The sequence below is a fragment of the Protopterus annectens genome, chromosome 1.part1, assembly GCF_019279795.1.
Source record: "Protopterus annectens isolate FY-2018-M chromosome 1.part1, PAN1.0, whole genome shotgun sequence".
Classification (NCBI taxonomy): Eukaryota; Metazoa; Chordata; order Ceratodontiformes; family Protopteridae; genus Protopterus; species Protopterus annectens.
Window position 1 is genome coordinate 1,460,548,686 of NC_056726.1, and position 24,438 is coordinate 1,460,573,123.

The 24,438-nt window shown below is 42.8% G+C and overlaps 1 protein-coding gene across 1 annotated transcript in view; it reads left to right on the forward strand.

Moving 5' to 3' along the window:
- Window positions 1-24,438, forward strand: part of ZBTB8B (zinc finger and BTB domain containing 8B) — a 169,042-nt gene that overhangs the window by 27,193 nt on the left and 117,411 nt on the right. Inside the window, exon 2 of the mRNA XM_044082438.1 lies at window positions 7,603-8,601. Within this exon, the coding sequence (XP_043938373.1) occupies window positions 7,647-8,601 (955 nt within the window). The 5' untranslated portion in view covers window positions 7,603-7,646. The remainder of the gene's footprint in view (window positions 1-7,602; window positions 8,602-24,438) is intronic.

Consider the following 24,438-nt stretch of genomic DNA (forward strand, 5'->3'; position numbering starts at 1 on the left):
CCCAGGAATAGAGGTAGCTGGGGACTCTGTCCTATGCATAAGGAATAAACAAGGATTAACAATATCAGATAAAGAAGTTATGTCTTACCATAACGTTCCATCTGTATTGTTGATCCTCGTTCAGTCATTACGACCCTCCATCCTTCCCACTCCTGTGGTTTCTAGTAGATCTCACCATCCGGTTCTCTTAGGTTATTTGACCAGAGGTAGCCTCTACCTTCTTTGACTTGCAGACTCAATCTGAGGTAACAGGGAGAGGGGGATTGTGGGTAAGAGTTTAGCTCGAGAGTTTGAAGCTGATGCGAGCTTGGAAAATGGCTGGCTCGGTTCCGAGCTCGGAACCAATACCCATGCGTAATGACTGAACGTGGATCAACAATACAGATGGAACGTTATGTTAAGACATAACTTCTTTATTCTTTGGATTTCTGCATCAGATGCTGTTGCTTCTTCCATGACTTCAGGTCGTCAGGGGTATAAAACATGCAGCCGATGCCATTACATCAGTCTTTCTTGCTGTGCGGTGCTTTAAGCAGAAGCAGTTCGCAAGTGCCGGTCGGCCGACTCCTGAAATTTTCGTTTTCGAGTTTTAGACCTGAAGTCTTCAAAAAGATAAGTACCCCATTGGGGATCCTTTTTCTTGTTCTAACCAGTGTCAGAAAAAATTAATAATTGTCTTCCCTGTGGAAAGCAAATACCTTATAGAGCTTTTCATTCTTACTGCATCACCTGTTTAGGCCCAGACCACGACGTCCCTCGCTGTCGGGTTTGTGCCTTGTTCAACGCCCGAACTATTCGTTGTCAGCCTATTTTTGTAGCTAAATACTTTCGTTCTCGATCTCCGTGCTCCGAAATGGCTTCGTTAAGCCACCCGACTACCGATCTTCCGAAAAAACATAAAGATTAAGACAGAGACAGAATGCATAGGTCCAAAACTGCCGACGATGCTTCCGTTAAGCTAGTCGCCAGTCTGCCGGTACTCAGTGAGGCGCATTCGCAGCCCCTGATACCCGCTACTACAGATTTGCAGGCCTCTACTGAGACTCATTCGGAGTCCTGTATGCCACGAGATGCTTCTTTGACTATGGAACCTGCGGATGTCTCTACCTTGGATGGGTCCGGAGCCGCTCTGCAGGCACCGACTTCTGAGGGTGTATTCAGGCCTACCGATTTTCATATTAAACCGATGACTTTGTTTCAAGCTAAGAATACCGAATTCCTCAGGCCTAAAGCTCGCATTACACCTAGAAAACTGACGACCAAACCTCATTCTCAGGCCCATATGCCTCAAAAACCAATGGTTAGAATGGCTGAAGACCTTATTATCTTAATTAGGGGAAGCCAGTCTTCCCCCTCTAAGAGACCTAGAACTGATTTTCTTTCTAATTCTTCTGATCAGGAATCTGATATCTCTGTTCCTTCTGACTACCAGAATTTACCCTTATCCACTCATGAGGATTCTGATGCAGAGGATTCCATTCCCTCTGCTTCCCCTCCAGAGGATTTTTCTTTTGGTGAAACCTTGCATACCCTTACGGAACATTTCCACTGGGAAAGCCAGGACTACTCATTGAGTCCTAAAAGAGGCTTAAGGAATTCCTAGCTATCCCTCCTGTTATGGAGATTGTAGATATTTTCTTGGAATCCAGCCTTACTCCAGACACTTTGCCTCCAGCTCCCAGGAAACTTGACAGGTACTACAGAGTACCTGACTCTCACAAATTACTCTTCAAGAATCCTACTGCGGATCCAGAGACCATTTCCAAGGACCTAAAGGCATTAAGGCTACTACTGCCAAGAATCCTACCCCTTCTGATAGGGACTCTAGAGCTTTAGACAGATGGTGTAAGAAGGTATACACTTTGCTACTTTGGCCATTAGGGCTTTAAATTGCCAGTTTCATATGTTTAAAGTATCAGCAGCATATTGTGGGACTACTTAAACAGAAAATGATGTTGATTCCTGACTGTGCTGAACACAAAGATTTGCAAGAGTTAATGCATTCTGCTGAACAAGGTGGTAAACATACTTTGCAATGTGGTTTTGATGCTTTAGAAGCATCTTGCAGGGCTGCTGTTACTGGGTCTGTTCTTAGAAGGCATGCTTGGCTTAAGGAACAAAACTTGCCAGATCATGTTAAAGCTAAATTACTGGATGCACCCTTAAACCAAGACCACCTTTTTGGCAACAAAGCAGAAGTCGTCCTCAAAAGGATAGAGGAAAAAGCTAAATCTATGCAAGCTGTTAGATTTCTTACAAGTACAGCCTCCTAGATTCAGTAGGCATTGGCCTTCAAAGAACTGGTCTTTTCCAGTCCCTTCCAGGCCTTCTCAGTCCAAACCCAGGAGCAGCAGACCACCAAGACTTCAGTCTTAGGCTATGTACAGATCTAAGCAGTGGGGGGCGCCCACTTCCAAAGCAGGGAGTACTATGCCACCCCCTATGGAAAAAATGGCACAATGTCTTATCCTTAACTCTTCCAAGCCCTGCTCAACTACTTGCTCCCTTAGGAGAACAGCTCATCCTTCATGCAAAAAACTGGGAACTCATTACCCAGGACAAATGGGTTTTAAACAGTTTCCCTAGGATACAGATTCCACTTCTACTCTCTTCCAACCCCAAGTGGATGGCCAGAACTCCCCCCAAATCAGTGGGCGAAGGCCCCAAAACAAGTGCTCTCTCTCCTCAGTATCAGGGCTATTCAACCTGTCCCAGCAGAACAAAGGGGACAAGGTTTTTATTCAAGACTGTTCCTGGTTCCCAGGAAAGAAAACTCCTGGCAACCTATCCTGGACCTGTCTATTCAAAACACCTTTCTGGTGGTTCCAAAATTCAAAATGCTAACTCTTCAACAGCTTCTTCCTATGCTAGCCAAGGATGCCTGGCTGGCAACCCTAGACTTAAAAGAAGCTTACCTGCACATCCCAATAAGGGAATCCTACAGACAATTTTTACGTTTTCAGGGTGGGCTCCATGCACTATCAGTTCTCTGCACTTCCCTTTGGCTTATCTACTGCGCCCAGGGTATTCACAAAGTGCCTAGCTCCAGACATTGCATTTTGCAGGCAGAGAAATATTCAGATTTATCCATAGTTTGACGACTGCTTGATTCAGGCAGAAAGTCAGAACTTTCTTTTGCAACACCTGGCATTTGTAAAGAGACTTCTAACCTCACTGGGGTACACCATCAATGAGAGAAATCACACCTAGTACCCTGCCAACAGATTGTATTCCTGGGAGCAAGCTTGAACACAACTTCCCAGATGGCATTCCTCGCTTCGGAGAAACAAGTTTATTTGACAACCCACTTCAACCTACTGGCCACAAAAAACCCAGCTTTCTGCAAGGAAAATCTTGCAAGCCCTGGGGTTCATGGCCTTTTGCATTCTGTTAATTCCATGTGCAAGACTGCATATGAGGAAACATCAGTGGTATCTAAAAAGTCTATGGTGTCAACATTCTCAGGACCTGGAAACAATGATTCCTATTATTCCTTGTCTAAGGACAGAGTTCATTTGGTGGGCAGAGGCGTGCTACCACAACAAGGGACTCCCTTTCACTCTACCCCCGTCACCCAAACCCTAACAAGAGATGCATCAGACTATGCATGGGGGGCTCACATGGCAGGGCAGTGCATTCAGGGCAAATGTAACCCAAGGCAGATGCACCTGCATATCAATCAAAAAGAAATGTTAGCTGTACAGAATGCTCTGACAGCCTTCAAAGACCTTATTCTTCCAGGACAACTATTGGTAAAGACAGACAACACCACAGTTATGTGGTACATAAACAAGCAGGGGGAAACCTATTCCTACCCACTCTGCAGACTAGCCATGGCTCTGTGGTTCAGAGTCTTGAGTTACCAAGTGAACCTGCAAGCTCAATTCCTGCCAGGCAAACTAATTTCACTGGCAGATGACTTAAGCAGAAATCTCATGGACCCACACGAATGGAAACTGGAACCCAAAATATTCAAGCTCTTGAGGAACAAATGTGGACACCAGAGGTAGACTTTTTGCCTCCCCTCAGAACTACCAATTGAACAAATTCTGCACCAGACCTCCCCACAGTCAAGCTTAGAAAGTGGATGCCCTGTCCTTTACCTGGGAAAGCCTCTCAGTTTATGCCTTTCCACCTCTGCCTCTCCTCTCGAAGGTTCTACTAAAGATCAAACAGGACAAGCCAAGGACAATACTGATTGCCCCAGACTGGCCATGCCAGCACTGGTACCCCCTTTTGCACAGTCTGACAGTGCTACAACCATGGCACCTGCCTCAGACCCCTTCCCTGCTGTTCCAGCAGGCGGGTCAGATTCTGCACCGTCAGCTTCAAAGCCTGAACCTTGCAGCCTGGCTAATTCCCTGAGCTCACCTCTAGCAGCCCTCAGTAAGCAGGTGCTGGATGTCATTCTTGAGGCAAGGAGACCTAGTACTAGAAAATCCTATTCAGAAAAGTGGAAAAGATTCTGTTCCTGGAGCAAGGCTCAGGGGATGGAAACAACTGTGCCCAGCTTACCTCATATTCTAGATTATTTAACAGAAATGCTCCACAAGGGACCTATCTTTCTCTTCAATTAAGATTCATGCCTCTGCCATCTCAGCACATTATAATACTGAGCCACCCCTCTTCTCTCATCCCCTGCTAAAGCAATTCCTTAGAGGGGCCAAAAATGTAAGACCCCCCCCGGAGAGTGCCCACTCCAGCCTGGGACCTTAACTTTGTATTGGAAAAACTCACCCCCCCCCCCCCCCCTTTGAACCAGCTGCTACAGCAGAGTTGAAATTCCTTTCTTGGAAAACAGCCTTACTTCTAGCCATCATTTCAGCAAGAAGAGTGTCTGAACTGCAGGCCCTCATGGCACTGGAAACCCTACATTATCTTCCATGCGGACATGGTTTCCCTCAGGACTAATCCATCCTTTATACCTAAGGCGGTGTCTAGTGTGGCTCTAAACCAGTCCATTCATTTGCCTACCTTTTTCCCTAATCCTCAAAATAAGGGGGAAAAGATGCTGCATTCTCTGGATGTGCAGAGACAGCTTAGATTCTATTTGGACAGAACTAAGCCTCTCAGAAAATCTGACCAGCTGCTAGTTAGCTTTGCTGCAGGGGCAGAGGAGAAGGCCATTTCTAAGCAAACCATTTCCAAATGAATAGCACATTGCATCCATTTCTGCTACAACCACCATGAAAAACCTATCCCACAGTTGATAAGATCACATTCCACCGGTGCTGCATCTACCTCTGTGGCATTTCTCAGAGGAGTCCCTACTATGGACATCCTGGAAGCTGCTACCTGGAGCTCTGTACATACTTGTACCAAGCATTACCACCTGTCTATCTTTTCTAAATCCAGAGCTGGATTTGTCACAGCAGTCTTACAGGGCCTGATTGCTAGCCCTAGTCCTCTTTAACTGCCACCACCCTTCCTTAGCTTTGGGAATCAACCCAAATGTGATGACTGCAACAGTGAAACACAAAGAACATAGTACGGTTGTGTACACCATAAATGTAGATGTTCGAGTGTATTCACTGTTGCAGTCCTGGTTACCCTCCCTCCAGCCCCCTGACTTCTCTTGGCTCTACCTTTCCTTCTTGTTTGCCATATATTATTTCATGTGTATTTGCTTTTTGCTGGGGGTGTTCCATACCATATAATTGCTTCCTATTGTGGGGGCACCTGACATCTGGGGCAAGAAAAACTGATGTAATGGCATTGGCTGTATGTTTTATACCCCTGATGACCTGACGTCATGGAAGAAGCGACAGCATCCAACGCAGAAATCCGAAGACTCTGGTATTCAGGCCAGCTGAGGGCTACCTGCTGGCAGATGACTCAAATGTGATGACTGCAACAGTGAATACACTCAAACATCTACATTTATGGTAAGTGTACACAACTGTACTTTTTCTGCTCAACATAACTTGTAGCACATTGCCTTGCTGTCTGCACTCTGACTGACTTGGATTTAAGTGCACAGTGTGGAAAAAAATGGATGTCATTTTTGTAGCCTTTTTTTGTTGTTTCATCAAGGAAGGAGCATACATTGGGGTGCTCAAGTCTTGGTCTTAGTTTACTAATTTTTGAGGATAGATTTTAGAGGAGCACAGTTTGGAAACTGTTAATGCCAGGATGGGGGTTCAGCTTTACTTGTTATATAATTCCAGACTATTCCATGTCCATAGATGTTATGTGATTGTTACCAACTGGCCAAAAAGGCTTTTTTAATCCTGTGTGTTTTGACCCGACCCCCCCCCACCCATGAATTTAAGTGGTTGACAGTGAGCATGTGTGAGCTGCTCCTTTGCATTAATATTCATAGGTTTTCTTTTGTAACTTGTACATGTCACATCCTGGTATTTGACAGGATCTGGTGTTGGAAATCACAGATTAACCTTATCCCATTACAAAGGATATGTGCAGTCCTTAGAAACGTTGGTTTCTTCATTTGTACAATCCCAAGGAAGCCCATATTCATTGCTAAATTAGGGATGATAGAATGGAATGTGATTAAAATGTTTTTTGTTTCCGTGGTCTCATCACCAATGTGAAGGATCACCTGTCTTCATTTTCCCCTTTGGGGCCTATACTAAAAGCAGTTCATATTGCATTCATGAATAAACCACAGCATGTATATTAGTTTAAGCTTAGAATGTAATTTTATAGCCAAAGATTAGCTATTACTAGACGTTTGCATAATTGAGCTGTTGTGTTCCTGGTAGCTCTTTGTGTTTGCTTCAGATTTATCACAATTTCCCTGTTTAAACACCTGTGCTGTAAAACTGCTTCAGGAATCTCTGCTTACATAAATTGTTTTGCTGTATAGATGGGTGAAGCCATTTCTTCACAACCTTTTTTTCAGCCACAACCAAAGTGCAGCTGCAAGTGTTAAAATAATTGGTAATGCAGATGTGCTTAATTAGAGAGCAGGACAAAATACATAATCAATAGAAATATATGGCTCATAGGTTGGTACTAGGCTATCAGCCCTAGGGCCTATACAAGCCTAGCTATAACAATTCCATGGCTATTTCTTCCCACAGTATTTACTTCCCTGGACCCCTGTCTAGCAGGGCGACTTACATGATCCCCGAGGTGAATTTCCTATCTCTCCCATCCAATCATCAAGGTTCCTTTTGAAGAGGGCCAAAGAGGCACTCTGCTTGACATGTATGGGCAGTCTATCCCAGAGTCTAGGGAGTCTCTGGGTCAGGAACCTATCCCTCCAGCATGTTTTGTTCATTGTGATGACAAGTTTAGATCCCTGGAGCGTGTGGCTCTGAGGGATTGGGATTTCTTTACGTGTAGCATGCCCAACAACTCTGGGTTTGACATGGCCTTGTATGTTAAGTAGAGATATGGATTGGTTATAATGGAAATAATCAAGAAAATGAGCTACTGTATTTACATATATGTGTCTTAAGTGAAATTCAGGTAGCTGTATGTTCCTGTCTATTCATCAGCATTTTTTTTTTGGGGGGGGGGGGGTATAGTAGCCCTTTTTGCAGCTCTCTTTCATGCATAGAGGTTTAGATCAAACTGACTTGAGTGCCCTTTTTCTTCTTTTTTCCTAATGCTGTCTTTGTTTTATGTTTCTTCTAGATCCACAGGAAAAAAATACTATCCCAGGAAGTAGTACATGAAATATGGAGATGCCTTCTTATTCAGCCAGACTCCTGGGAGAACTAAATGAGCAACGCAAAAGGGACTTTTTTTGTGACTGTAGCATAATTGTGGAGGGCAGGGTGTTTAAGGCACACAGGAATATTTTATTTGCAAACAGTGGTTACTTTCGTGCCCTCTTGATTCACTACATTCAGGACAGCGGGCGACACAGTACCGCATCATTAGATATCGTCACTTCGGAGGCGTTCTCCCTCATTCTGGAGTTTCTTTATTCAGGAAAATTAGACCTCTGTAGTGAAAATGTTATTGAAATCATGTCTGCAGCTAGTTATCTTCAGATGACAGAAGTGGTCAATTTTTGCAAAATGTATATTAAATCCTCCTTGGACATTTGCGTAAAGCAGGAGAAGGAAGACTCTTACAACACAGTGGATAGTGGCAGTTGTAATACTGTTGAAGAAGGTACATCTCGCTTCATAAAGAGTCAGGCCTCTTCTGCTGCATCTGTCCCTACAGCTATGGAGGAAGCCCAAAGTGCGGATAGTCGGAAAGACTTTGCATATAGTGACTGTGGCCCCTGCCGTCCTGTAGACCTTGCCTTAAAAGAGCAAGCTGGAAGCAGCAGTAGCAGCTCCCTAGATAAACTTAACACTTCACCCCCAAAACTGATTGAACCAAAAGTGGAGTTTGATCCAGATGACATAGAAACAGTTGAACGGTTCCAACAGTACCCTCCCTCCTCGTCTGTGGAACCAGTAGAAGAGGGGATGCATTCAGGACCGAACATGGACCTAACTTGTAACAACTACCACATGAAACAGTTTCTGGAGGCCTTACTTAGGAGTGGGACCTCCCAGCGAAGAGAGGACCTTGTGCAGCACTTTGCCCGGGGATTGGGCAGCAGGTCAGAAGAAAGTGCTATTACCATGAGTTCTATCATGGACATTCAGAGCGACTGGTATGGAGAGGATGCAGGTAAGATGTACCTTGTCATTTCTGAATATCTGGCAGGATTAGCCTTATGACCTCAGACTGCTTGTAGAATATTTGCTAACATCTGTGCAGCACCCTTTGTGGTTTAATACTGCTTATTTAAAAACAGTTTTGACTGCAGCTAGACTTTTGTTGATTCAATACAATGTTGGGTTCATAAGTTAGTATTAGGCTAATTGCCCTTGTGAGCCATTTTAAGCCTAGCCACTTACCCCATTTGAGAGTCAAACCCTGATCTTTGTGTCTGTAAGGTAAACACCTTAACCATTATGCCACCCTCCCTATATGAACGTGATCCTAGATTTTTAGTATAGGGTTGTTTCCATACAGTACAGAAATATAACTTTTTAGTAATTATTTAGTTGCATCAACAATTTTAGCATTGTAGTTTCACTTAATACGCAGGATCCTTTTTCAGGAGATAGAGGCGAAATTTAGATGACATGCTGCCACAGTGGTTGGAACTAATTTTCTTGCATTTCTAAAGGGTGGGATTTGAGACTGACTGACTGGAGCTCATATGCACTTCCTTTGTTTTTATGGTGTGCCTTTAGGTATTAGAGATTTATAACATTTTTCAAAGATGTGCCTCTTAAGTTAATTGTCTGCTGTAATTTTATTTATCAGTGCTACTCTGGGGTTATGTATATATATGTATGTATGTATATATATATATATATATATATATATATATATATATATATATGTATGTATGTATATATATATATATATATATATATATATACACACACACTGTGTGTGTGTGTGTGTGTTTATATTCATATTATGTTTTGAGGCAGACACACACACACACACACACACACATATATATATATATATATATATATATATTTACACACATTTTATATACATATATATATATATATATATATATATATATATATATATATATATATATATATATATATATATATATATAAAACACACACACACACACATGTATATATGCGTATATACTTAACGCCGAATGTGTGAGAAGAGACCTTGGAATCCAGGTGGACAGTAGTCTCTCCTTTGATAATCACATCACCACAGTAGTCAGGAAATCCTTCTATGTGGCACAGCTCATCACAAAAGGGTTCTCATCCAGGAAAAAAGAGGTCATTGTTCCCCTCTATTCGGCAGTCATTAAACCCATTGTAGAGTACAATGCCCCTTTTGGAATGTACCTTATAAGACATCTGCAGAAGCTTGAAAGGCCACAGAAGTACCTCACAAAGAGGATTACTGACCTCAAACAGATGCCCTACACTGACCGTCTCAAAAAACTCCAGCTTTACTCTGTAGCATATCGCCTACTCCGGGGAGATCTCTGCCTAACATATAAAGCTATGTTAAACCCAGAGCTGTTGGACATGCTACACCTAAAGAAATCCCAATCTCCCCGAGCTACATGCTCTAGGGACCTAAACCTTGTTACCACAATAAACAGGACATGATGGAGGGATAGATTCCTGTCCCAGATGCTTCCTATACTCTGGAACAAGCTACCCATCAATGTCAAGCAAAGTTCTTCATTAGCACTCTTCAAGAAAAATCTTATGAGTGGATGGGAAATAGGAAATATACCCCAGGGATCACGTCTGTGGCTCTGCTCGACACGGGTACAGGAAATTAACTTTCTTGGGTGGCGTAAGCCAGGGAACCTTGTTAACTAGGCTTACTTAGGCCGATAGCCTAGTACCTACCTATGAACCTATATATATATATATATATATATATATATATATATATATGTGTGTGTGTGTGTGTGCGCATCTTTACTATACTGTGGGATCCTATGTTAGCTTGTAGTGAACATTGCCCTTTTGTACGAAAGACATGGGGAGAAAAGCGTCGTGATTACTAACAAATATTCATTTTATGGTTATGTTTAAGTAAAGACAGCACAAAGGACCTAAAACAGAGTTAACTGAAAAACAAGGAAGATTGCATACATTCTTTGATGTTTTGTGATAAGTTATCGTACTTTGTGAATTCATGCTACACTAGCAGTATGATAGCTAGTTATCTGTAGAGAAAGAGAAGTGAATTCTTATTAATGTAGGATATTCAATAATATACAGAAGTTTATAGAAGTAAAAATGATCTTGTGAAAGTATGCCATAATGCATAATTACAGTACTGAGCTTTTTGTAGGCAAAAAAGGAACAACAAATAGAGAGCCAGGCAAGTGGAAAAGGTACCAGAGAGAGAAAGTAGGCTTATCGTAGAAGAAGTTATTAAAAACTACTACACATAATTGAAAAGAGTGATGTGTATAAATGTAGTGCTAAAGAAGTAGCTGTCTGAACTAAGATGAGGGCGCTAAAGCAGATGGCCTAAATGAAAAACAAAGTGGCTGCTTCTGGCCGATTCGATGTTCTGCATCAAAGATTCTACTAAGATTTATTTATTTATTTAACATTTGTTAACTGGGAAAGTCTGACTTGGAACAAAGCCAGTTTTCAGAGGAAGCCCGGAGAGAAACACTTCAGACGCATGTCTTTGTAACGTGGGAGGAAACTGGAGCACCCAGAGGAAACCCACACGAACGCAAGGAGGACATGCAGACTCCACACAGAAGGCACCCCAGCCAAGAATCGAACAGGAGAACCTCTTGCTGTGAGGCGACAACGCTACCGCTGTACGACTGTGCCATCCAATTTAGTAAATAAAATACACTGTTGGCTTTGTGGTGGTGAGGAACTGTTTGATCATGGATAAAGTTATTTTACACTAGATATTATAGCTCTCTGGGGTGACACAGTGGCACATAAGGTTGTGTTGATGCATCACTGCAAGACGTTCTGTAGTTTGGTTCCTAGCTGGGGTGCCTTCTATGTGAAGACTACATGTCCTCCTTATGTTTGCATGGGTTCTCTGAGTGCTTAGATTTCCTTCTACATTCAAAAAACATGACATAGGTGGTTTGGACACACTGAATTTGTTTAATGGAAGAACAGTCGCTGCAGGCTAGGCACTCAGTGATTGTCACTTTTTATGTGACACCCAAGCCCTTCTATAAAAATGTGTAAAAGGGGTTGTGGATGGCTGGATTATAACTGGTGTTCTGCATGTAACATTTGTGTAGTGCCCTTTTTGGCACTCTGGCGTAGTGGGATAACAGGCTGATAGTGGCTGAGATGACCTTGGATCATTTGGGTGGTGGAGGAGCTGGCAGACAGAGTGGATGTGAATGGTCAGTGCCATTCTGTCCCTTCCTGGGGAGGTGATTGTTCCAGTCCCACTGCAGGAGTGACATCTGCGGGTCAGACTGCAGGTGTACTCTCTATTTCCAGGAAGCAAGTCATGGGGACCCAAGCCTGCCAGGGATGTATAATACTTTTAGTTAGTTGTAAACATCAAAAATAAAAAAATCAAATAAAACAACAAAATAAAAGCAGCAGTTCTATTTTCCTAATGCTTTAGTCAGAAGATCTTCAAGGGTATAAGAAAGAAAACAGACACAAGATCATATACTTCAGTAACCTTGCTCCACAAAGGTCTTGCAGGTCAGACCTAACAAAGCTTGTTAGAATGTTGTTACAGTAAAAACATTTATACCATGACAGAACTGTTTTCCGGTCATTGTTCTTTAACCATGTTTTGCAAACAATAACATCAGTCTTGTGGGAACATAACAAATTTTCAAGTCATCGTTAATGCTAGCATCAACAACCATCAGAGATGCATCAAATGTTACTAATGTCATGTACAGTGAAATAAATGCTATGTGTATTTAAGGGTAACACCTGATAACACTGGTGATCTGTGTTCCTCATATCAAAAGTTGGATTATTTGCTTACCATTATTAATAGTAAAGACTCTCACATAAGGACAAATTGAATGCCAAACAGGTTGTCAGCACACACACACACTTCCCACAGTACATAGGACATGACACATAAACCCACATATGCGGAGGTACTCGCGTAACTTACCAAAAGATCAGAGGGCTCCCAAACGGAAACCACTTACACACATAACAATGCAAAAACAACCCCAACACATAATGACACACATACAAATATCTCAACAAATAAGGCGTAACACCACAAAACCTAATGTATTGGGTCATATGTGACTCCATTGTGAGACACGTGGATGTTCCCCTCAGTAGGCTGGATTAGAAGCGGGTTATGGTTAGCTGCCTGTCAGGTGCCAGGATCCGTTACTTAGAAAATTCACTCAACCACAGGTACCAGTATGACTTCATCATAGTCCATGTGGGGGTAAATGACTTGAAGTCACTGGACTATATGAAGAGAGACATGACTGAGCTCTCAGATTGTGTCACAGGCAGGTACAAGCCTAGCCTTAAGCAGCATTCTACTTTCTCCAAGGATGATAAACAATACAAACAAAAAATGATTGACTTTAACAGTTGGCTTAGCTTCTCATGTCAGTCCAAGGGGATCCAATAGCTGTCAGCCTGGAAAGACATGGTTGACAGGCCACTCTGCTTTGCCAAAGATGGTATGCACCTGTCTCCTCTAGGCTTTCAGATACTGGCAAAGGCATTAGCAACCTATTGTGCCTTTTAGGCACTCTTAAAGTAACCAACCTCCCAACATAACAAAATCTCCTCTAGATAAACTCAAGGAATTGCTGCTTAATGTAACAAGAAACTGCACTCCCTGGAAGCACTCCTCACTTTGGAAAATGCTGGCATCTGTGCAGTCACCGAGACATAGTTCAAAGGCATAGAAAGCACTCCGGTGGTGCAGGGCTACTATGCATTCCATAAGATGTTCATCGTGCATACAGCTGCAGTCATAACAGATGGGTTCTCCTTCCGTCAGGCGGGTCCTCGGTCGGCCGAATTCCAAAGTCTAGGTCCGGCATCGTTTGTCGTCGCTTCTTACCTGACGTCAGTGCGACAGGGGTATAATGGAACCAGCCGATGCCATTTTCTTCAGTCTTTCTTGCCGCGCGGTGCCCGAAGCAGAACCAGTTCGCAAGTGCCGGTCGGCCAGCTCCTGAGATTACGAAAATTTGGAAACCGAAGTCTTCTTAAAAGCTAAGTACCCCGTTGGGGAAACTTTTCTTGCCTCAGACCGATGTCAGACAAAGTTAATAATTGTATTTCTTGTGGGAAGCAAATACCGCATAAGGATTTCCATTCCTCTGTATACCTTGTTTAGGCCCAGACCACGACGTCTCGGTCTGTCGCTTTTGTGCTACATTCAACAAACGCACTATTAAGCGTCGGGCGGAGTTCACCCAGCATTATTTTGGAAAAGCATTTAACTATACTATGTCGTCGGATACTCCGACTCCGGTTTTGTCTAAAAAACGCAAAGACAAGGACCGACACACGAGGTCCGCGGCCTCTACCGACACCACGCCAAAGCCGACTACACGTGGTCCGGTTCTCAGCGAGGCTCCTACGCAGCCCCTGATTACTGACGACACTTCTTTGACGGTGTCTCCTGTGCCCGAGGTCACAGGCTCCTCGGCCCACACCCCGACTACAGATACCGAAGCCACTCTTTGCGTTGAAACTCAGAATGTGGACAGGTCCACCTCCACTCAAGGTGTCTTCAGACCTTCCTCTTCTTTCTCCATCAAGGCTTTCACAAAGTCTAAAGCAACCATGCACCCTAAGAGACCAGCTACACAGGGCCCATCTCCAGGCCCCATGCCTAAGAAACAGATGCTTAAAATGGCTGAGGATTTAATTACTCTAATCAGAGGTTCTCAGCCCCCACCGGACAAAAGGCCCAGAGTGGAGGAAGATTCCCCCTCCTCTGATCAGGGCTCCATTATTTCAGAGCACTCTGATGATCAGGAACATTCTTACTCCCCTTTTGAAGACTCTGATGCAGAGGAGTCCATCCCTTCTGTATCCCCCCTGAGGATTACTCATTTGGGGAAACTTTGCATACCTTAAGGGAACACTTCCACTGGGAAGGCCAGGATTATTCAGATTCCAAGAAAAGGCTCAGGGAATTTCTCTTGTTACCTCAGCACAGGCCTCTGGCTATACCTCTGTCTTGGACATCCTAGATGATGTTTACTCGGAGGCCTGCCTTAACCTGGACTCTCTACCTCCAGCTCCAGTTAAGCCTGACTGGTACTACAGGGTTCCTGACTCACACCAGTTTCTATACAAAAGCCATGCTGCTGACCTAGAAACCATCTCACAGGGCCCCAAGGGAGTTGAGGCCTCCATTGCCAAAAATCCATTGCCTTCCGAGAGAGATTCCAGATCCTTAGAAAGGTGGGGAAAAAAGGTATATACCTCGGCTACCTTATCCATGAGGGCCTTAAACTGTCAGTTTCATATGCTAAAATACCAACAGTTTTTGTTATCACAATTGAAAAGTAAAATGTCACAACCTGAATAACCAGACTTGAAGGAGTTGCAGGATTTGATGCATAGTGCAGAACAAGTGGGTAAGCATACCTTACAGTGTGGTTTTGATGCTCTAGAGGCCTCATGTAGAGCTGCTGTTACAGGATCAGTCATACGTAGGCATGCCTGGCTCAAGGAACAAGCCTTGCCTGATCATGTCAAAGCTAAATTACTAGACGCCCCTCTTCAAAAGGATGTACTATTTGGTGCTAATGTTGAGGAGGTATTAAGGAAAATGGAGGAAAAGGCTAAATCAATGCAAACTGTGAAAGAATTTCTACAGGTTCAACCCCCACGTTTTAGTTTCCAAAAATTGGTCCTTTCCTGCCACAGACAGACCCCAAAGAGGCAGATACAGGCACCCGAGGGGCAGAGGACAATCCCAAGGATCGTATAGAGGCAGACAATGGCAAGCTCCTACACAAAGAGGTGGTGAGGACAACTCGCAATCTTTCAGAAAGCAAACCCAATGATTTTCCCCTTTGCATGCCAACCAGGTCTCAAATGGCAGCCCCCTTAGGAGGAAAGCTGGCATTATTTTCAAAAAATTGGCATGTTGTCACAAAGGACAAATGGATCCTGGACATTATAAACAGAGGCCACAAATTCCATTTTCACACCCTTCCAAAAATGAGAGGCATGCCAAACCTGCCACACAATCAAAGGGCAGAGGCACAAAGGCAAATTACAGATCTCATAAACATGAAAGCTATTCAAGAGGTACCTACATCGAACAAGGTCAAGGTTTTTATTCCAGGCTATTTCTGGTGCCAAGGAAGGGAAAAGATTGGAGACCTATTTTGGATCTATCCATCCTAAACACATTTCTACTGCACCAAAATTCAAGATGCTCACTCTACAGCAACTTCTTCCCATGCTGGGCAAGGAGTCTTGGCTGGTAACATTGGACCTCAAGGAGGCATACCTGCATGTCCCAATCAGACAAAATTGCAGAAGGTACCTCAGATTTCTTGCAGGTTCAACCCATTATCAATTCTCTGCATTGCCCTTTGGCTTATCTACTGCGCCCAGAGTATTCACGAAATGCCTGGCATCAGTAATTGCCTACTGCAGACTTCAAGGGATACAAATATACCCCTATTTGGATGACTGCCTGATCCAAGCGGACAGCAAGCACATTCTTCTGAAACATCTGGCTTATGTAATAATGTTATTGAACTCTCTGGGATACACAGTCAACAAAAAGAGATCAAGGCTAATACCCTCTCGGACGATAATTTTCCTGGGTGCCAATTTGGACACAAACACCCAGATGGCCTACCTCACGCCAGAGAAGCAGGGGCAACTAATTCAATACTTCAGAACACTAGCAAATTGCACCAGGCTGACTGCAAGGAAAATCCTGCAGGCTCTGGGATTCATGGCATCTTGCATCTTACTAATCCCATGTGCAAAGCTGCATATGAAGAAACTAGAATGGTACCTGAAAAACATATGGTCTCAACACAGCCACAGTTTGGAAACAATAATACCACTAATTCCATGTCTGCAAAAGGAATTTCTGTGGTGGGCTCAAGCATGTCAAACAAACACAGGTCTTCCATTCAGCAAGCCTCAAGCAAATCAAGTCATCACAACAGACGCCTCGGACTATGCCTGGGGGGCGCACATGACAGATCGGTGCATTCAGGGCAAATGGTCCCAAAAAGTAAAGCACCTTCACATCAATCAAAAAGAAATGCTAGCAGTAATAAATGCTATTATAGCTTTCAAGGACCTTCTACAACCAGGTCAACTATTGATAAGAACGGACAACACCACAGTTATGTGGTACATAAACAAACGGGGAGGAACACATTCTTACCCCCTATGCAGACTGGCCATGTCACTTTGGAACATGGCCATGGACTTACAAATTTAACTACAAGCACAGTACTTGCCAGGCAAGGAAAACACGCTGGCAGACAACCTAAGCAGGAATATGACAGATCCACACAAATGGAAATTGCATCCAAAAGTTTTTACAGAAATAATCCAAGAATGGGGAAGGCCAGACATAGATCTCTTTGCCTCCCACAAGAATCATCAATTGACAAAATTCTGCTCAAGGATCTTTCATCCAAAGGCCTGGAGAGTGAACGCTCTTTCTTTCAGTTGGACATCAATGACAGTTTATGCCTTCCCTCCTCTTCCTCTGCTTCCCAAAGTTCTATTAAAGCCCAAAGCAGACAGACCAAAGATGATTCTCATTGCTCCGGACTGGCCAAGGCAACACTGGTACCCACTCCTGAGGAGTCTGACGCATTCCCCACCATGGACCCTGCCTCTAATGCCTCTTCTTCTGACTCAGCACAGTTTCAAAACTCTTCACAGCCAGCTAAAGACACTCAATCTAGCCGCATGGAAGATTCCTTAGCATCACAACAGGCCCTACTCTCCAAGGAGGTGCAGGATGTCATTTTGGAGGCCAGAAGGCCATCAACTAGAAAAGCTTACTCCAAAATGGAAACGTTTTTGTGTCTGGAATGAGAGAAAGGGCCAGGATCCTGGAAAACTGAATTTACCTCAAATACTACAATATTTGGCTGAACTGCTAAGCAGTGGACTTTCTTTCTCCTCCATCAAAATCCATGCCTCAGCCATTTCTTCAGACTACAACACTGATCCACCTTTATTCTCTCACCCTCTCTTAAGACAGTTCCTCAGAGGGGCTAAGAATTTAAGGCCTCCAAGGAAACAACCAATACCTGCTTGGGATCTTAATTTAATTCTGGAAAAACTGACCTTGCCTCCCTTTGAGCCAGCTGCCTCATCAGATTTGCAATATTTGTCCTGGAAAACAGCTTTCCTTCTGACTATCACCTCAGCTCGTAGAGTTTCAGAACTACAGGCTCTCATGGCTGTCCAGCCTTTTATCATCTTCCATCAGGACAGAGTTTCCTTACGAACCAACCCGTCCTTTTTGCCTAAAGTGGTATCCAGGGTAGCTTTAAATCAGGCCATACATTTACCTACTTTTTATCCTAATCCTCAAAACAAAGGGGAGAGATTACTACATTCCTTGGACACCCACAGACAACTGCATTATTATTTGGACAGAACAAAGCCTTTCAGAAAATCAGAACAGCTCTTTGTGGCCTATGCGGTAGGAGCTCAAGGGAAGCCAATTGGCTGTGCAACCTTTCATCATTTTCCATCAGGACAGAGTTTCCTTACGAACCAACCCTTCCTTTATGCCAAAGGTAATTTCCAGTGTAGCCTTGAATCAGGCTATCCACTTGCCTACTTTTTATCCTAATCCACAAAACAAAGGGGAGAGACTACTACATTCCTTGGACATTCACAGACAGCTTTGTTATTATTTGGACAGGACAAAGCCATTCAAAAAATCAGAGCAACTCTTTGTGTCCTATGCTACAGGTGCTCAAGGAAAGGCTATTTCCAAACAGACAATCTCAAAATGGATAGCCCACTGCATACGCTTTTGCTATTCCTTTCATGGCAAAACTGTTCCTACAGGCATTAGAACTCATTCCACCAGGGCCACAGCCACCTCTGCAGCCTTCCTCAGAGGAGTTCCTACCAAGGATATTTTGGAAGCAGCCACTTGGAGTTCTGTGCATACCTTCTCCAAGCACTACAACCTACCATTATACTCCAAATCTAGAGCAGGCTTTGCCACTGCGGTCTTGCAGGGCATTTTGGCTCCTCCTAGTTCCACATAGTGCCTACCACCCCTTTCTTAGCTTTGGGATTCTACCCATCTGTTATAACTGCAGCTGTATGCACGATGAACATAGTACAGTTTTGTACCTACCATAAATGTAGATGTTCGAGTGCTAATACAGCTGCAGTCCCGGTTTCCCTCCCTCCTTCCCCTCTTGGGACAGGCCTATAGGCTAACACATCCTCATACAACCTGATTGGGGTTTTCATTTATGATGTATTTGCTTGCAACTACTGTATTTTGATTATATTGCACTGCATTATCACACAAGTTTATGTATTGCCTTCCTTCTGGGGGCACTTGACATCTGGGGCAAGAAAAACTGAAGAAAATGGTGTCAGCTGGTTCCTTTATACCCCCTGTCGCACTGACGTCAGGGAAGAAGCGACGACAGCCGACGCCGGACCTAGACTTTGGAATTCGGCCGACCGAGGACCCGCCTGACGGCAGGAGAACCCATCTGTTATGACTGCAGCTGTATTAGCACTCGAACATCTACATTTATGGTAGGTACAAAACTGTACTTTCAGACCACAAATTGAGCATGAAAGAACCAAAGGTGTACCAAGGATAAGTACACCACAAGACTGGTCAAACAGTATGACTATCTTGAGCTACTCATTGTCCAGTTTAACTATAGGTAAAGCTCCCTACCACATCATAGCCAGTTATAGGTCCCCTACCATAAAAGAGGAAAAGCATAACGCATACCTGGTCTTTCTGGAGTCGCTTACCATACAGCTCAACACCTTACTCATGGGTAATTTTAATTATACTGCCATTGACTGGTAGATATAACCACAAACATATCAGAGGACCACAAACATACCAGAGCTTCTTGGATTTTGTCAAAGCAGATGCTGTGGAACAGCTAGTCAGCACACCCACAAGATGTTCAAATGTCCTGGACATAGTACTCACTAACATGGGAGAACATTGCACTCCTTCTGGTGTGATGTCCTCCCTGGTAAGATCGGACCATAAATCAGTCTCGTTTGATTTAATTATAAGACCAGATATCCCATCAGGCTCAAAAATGCTTAAGAAATTTTCTAAGATAAATTACCTCCTACAAAGTGATGGTATAAAAAGTTTCAAAGCCCCCTCGAATGGAGGTATTATAGACTCCTATGCAGATGTGTACAGTAATTCCCTGTATTAACCACTTAAGCAGTTGTATCGATTCGGCTATACCCGACCAGATTAAAACTGGTTCTTGCCAAAAAATCAAGGTACCCTGGTGGACTATAGTATGAACAGGCTAAACAACAAGAGAAATAAACTAATGTCCAAGAACAAGGGGAAAGTGCCTCAGCAGATCTCTAGCTTAAACAAACAAATTCAAGATCTTGTCAAGTCCTCCAGACCTAATTACGAAGCAAAAATAGCGTCCGTAGCTAAGGATAATCACAAGGCATTCTTCACCTACATCCAAAATCTAAAAAGGAATACCCTGCCATGCATTGAACTGGTTGTGGGTGGCAACACCCACACTCAACCGGAGGTAATAGCCAACCTGCTTTCTGACAGATTTAGAGAAAACTTCATCCCCTCTCCCCTGCAATCATCCCCCAAATTATACCTGCCACCATTCCTCAGCCTATTATCTCAAGAGAGCAGATCATCTTGGTGTTATCCAAGGCCAAAAACACAGTATCAGTGGGACCAGGCAACATCCCAAGTTGCCTTTTAAACAACTTAAAACATGATCTAGCAGACCCACTTGGATCCCTGTTTATTTAACCACAGCCTGATAACTCTTTCTGTTCAGTGAAATGGATGACAGCTACAGTAATCCCTCTGTGCAAAGTGGGACCGTCAACTGACCCTGGGAATTATAGGCCCATAAGCTTGACTAGCCTCATCTGCAAGGAAATGGAAAGAATCATTATGGACCTTATTAACAAGGGCATAGGTAATGTCCAAACTCTGGACTCAACCCAGTTTACATTAATTAAAGGTAGATCATGCCTGTTAAACATGGTTGACTTCCTCGAGAAAGTCATCAAGGCCATAATCAAGGGAAAGACCGTGCATACTGCCTGTCTTTACCTCCCCAAGGCATTTGATACTCTCCCAATTGGGAATCAACCTGTACATTATCAGATGGGTAGCCAGCTGGGTCACCAACAGGACACACACTGTCAAAGTGGTTGATTTCACCTGTAGCAAAAGATCAGTCACCAGTGGCGTACCACAGGGTTCTGTGCTGGACCCCTTAATGTTCAGAATTTGATAAAAAGTATATATATTTAGAAAGCTTGTGAGGAAATTATTACTCTATTTTTGTTTTACTTGGATAGCTTGTCTGTGTACTTAAAGGATTTTCGACTGGAAACAGACTGCCTGCCTTGCTTGGATTACTTTCGAATATTTAGTAATGCTGTACAATTATATATTTTCTATTAGTTTTTGTTTTGTTTTGACTTAAGATGAGTTTACGTTCGCTACTTCTACATCTGATTAATATACAGTGATTAACTAGAAATATATGGACTGAAAATCTTCCACACAGAGAAGTTTCTTACATTGTTTTGTTTTTGGACCCACTACACTTTAGTGGGTTGTTTTGAGACTTCGGGGATACCATGGAGACTACTTGTTTTTTATTTCTCATAAATCCAGGCAAACGTGGATGACCAATGGCTGACCAAACTCGCTGACGATTGGAAATGGAGTGCATTCATCGAGTCCCCCAGCAATCTTAATATACTGCAGGCAGGGTTAACACAGACAAATGACTGTTGCCAAAGCCATGGATTAAAACTAAATGCAAAAAAATGCATGGTTATCCCCTTTGGGAAAGGTGACATCCCTGCTAATTTCATTATAGACAGCATCCCCCCAAGTCTACCCAGTGGTACATGATCTGGGTACACAGGTTGGTAGCAATCTGAACTTTGCACTCCACATATCAACATTAGTAAGGAAATCCTTTTATGTTGCAAATCGTATAAGTAAAGGCATCGCATTTAGATTTAAGGCTGTTTTAATTCCATTATACTCAGTCCTCATCAGACCAGTAATTGAGTACAGTGCTCCCTTTTGCATGTACCTCACCAGACATATGCAAAAATTGGACAGACCACAGAATTTTCTCACCAAGAAATTGCAGGGTACACAAAAGTCTTATGCAGAAAGCCCTGTCACTGTATTCTGTCTCCTACAGGTTGTTAAGGGGTGACCTGTGCCTGGCTTACAGGGCCGTCTGTCACCTGGCCCTGATAGAAATGCTACACATACATAAATCCAACTGAAGGAGGTTCACTCTCTCCAGAGAGCTTAACCTAGTCTCTGGCTTCAACAGCTCATGCTGGAGGGACAGATAAATCTCCTAGAGAGTCCCACTTCTCTGGAATAAGCTTCCTTTTCATGCGTAACAGAGCCCCTCCCTGATCCTTTTCAAATACATCCTAGCTCAATGGATGGGTGACTGCAGATTCACTGCTGGGGTGGTGCCCATGTCCCTCCTGGACAGAGGAAATTGGTATTAACTACCTTAGACCCTTACCTCTGCAAATTTCACTGACTTAACCATCAACAAACTGGGCCAGATCTGGATAAATATGGCTGTGCTTGTAAGGGCTGTAATGGTAACAACCTATGAACCTGTGAACCTAGACTTATCAATAACGATTTCACTTGTGCAGTTGGCATGGCTTGGAGAAATGTTGTTGCATGTATTAATAACTTGACTGATGAGATGAGTAATTTTAGGCAAAAGCAAATAGAACACATTTAGGAAAGGTTGTGTCTATTGTCTGTAAAGATCACTCAACGACTGTGAAGTAAGATAATGCCTCTGACGACTTTGGAATTCTGCATACAGGTATTCAGCAATCAAGGATTCAGAGAGTATAGAAGGAAATAAAAAACAAGAGAGAGAGAGGTAGAAGTTAAAGAAGAAAAAAAAAAGTGATAATTGTCCGTAAAGCAAAGAGAATAAATACCGAAAATGACACTGCTTTGTTATGTGACACACAGATTACAGGGAAAGACAACATTTTTCTGTCAGAAGAGAAAAAAATCAAAATTGAACGTGGAAGGGTTGACAAATGTTACTGTAAGAAAAAAAGGAGTAAGACAGATGTTGATAACATGGCTCCAGCTGTGGATGTACAAAGCCAGCAGGATGAGAATTGTATGCTTGTAAATGTAATCATTTATTTATTGACATTTGGTTACTGGGAAAGTCTGACTGGGTAGAAGCCCATTTTCAGTGGGGAAAAAAGCTCCAAATTATTACAAAGCATTTTAATAACAATAATTTTACAATTTTCAAAAATAAAACAAAAACAGCTGCAGTTTAAGTAATTATAACAAATTAGACATAATATAAAAACTTTGATAAGAATCGATGCAAGGCACACGACAGTCATTAATATTTAGAGAACTTTTAGACAGTTTGCAGAGAAATTAAAGGTAAGTTAGTATACAAATAGGAATTGCAATATTAAGCATTGTAAACAGCGGGATTAATAAGAGGGCATTTTGAGGTTTAGACTTCTAGCACTGAGTAGCATGGCAGTCTTTGCGAGATGAACCTGTCCCTCCAGCATGTTTTGTTAATTGTGGTAATAAGGTTGTGACCTCTGGAGCAGGGAGATTGGGATTTCTTTAGGTGTAGCATTTCAAGTAGGGCTGGGTCGGACATGGCTTTGTAAGTCAAGCAGAGATTACCTCTAAGTAGACGATAAGAGACTGAGAACAGCTGAAGTTTCTTGAGTCTGTCCATGTAGGACATGTGTTTAAGGCCTAGAATTCTTTTTGTGAGGTACTTTTGTGGCCTATCCAGTTGTTGTAGGTGTCTCGTCAGGTACATGCAAAACAGGGCATTATATTCGATGATTGGTCTAATGAGGTATGAGTAGAGAGGGACGATGACCTCTTTCTTCCTGGATGCGAAGCCTTTGATTATAACATGTGCCACGTAGAAGGACTTTCTGACCACAGTGGCAATGTGGTGCTCGAAGGTGAGGGGACTGTCGACCTGGGTGATCAGATCTCTTATGGCCCCTTCAGTGTTCAGTGGGCTCCCATCAACGTGGTAATTCATGGGAACTGAGTTTTTTCCAAAAGGGATGATAACGCATTTTTTGGCGTTAAACTTCAGGCCATGGTTCTGACACTAGTCATTGGTCTCAGAGAGGCCCTTTTGTAGGATGTCTGCATCACTTAGGGTGTTGATAATGACTCCTAGCTTGCAGTCATCAGCGAACTTGGTCAACCATAGGAAAATATTTTATAGATACATATAATGTAGGAGGAGTAAAGACAATAGAAATTGATAAACTGTGTTTAGATTCTATAATTTATTCTTAGATACAACAGATATAGATATATTTACAAAATCGTATGCAAAAGAGTGTGCCTTCACAAAGGGGATGATTAGTTGTCCTAGTGGCATTCAGGTAACCTCAGATACTGAAATCAAATTAGGTTATATTGAAAACGAACTGCTAACTGTATCCCAGCAAATCACAAGGAGGAGGCGGAATTAGTAATAATGACCTGAGAGCACTTATATCTGTTGTTTACTATGTCATATAAATATAAGGAGATTCCTCAAGATTGAAGACGTGCTTATTATACCTGTCTTTAAGGAAAAGGAGAGTAGGACAAACCAAGAGTTGCACAGACCCTTAAGTCTACTTTCATGTTGTGGAAAAATAATGGAGAAGGTTATATTGGATAAATTACTGTCGGAACTGGAAAGGTTGGGACTTCAAAACATATATCAGCATTCATTTGTTGAAAATAGATGTATTA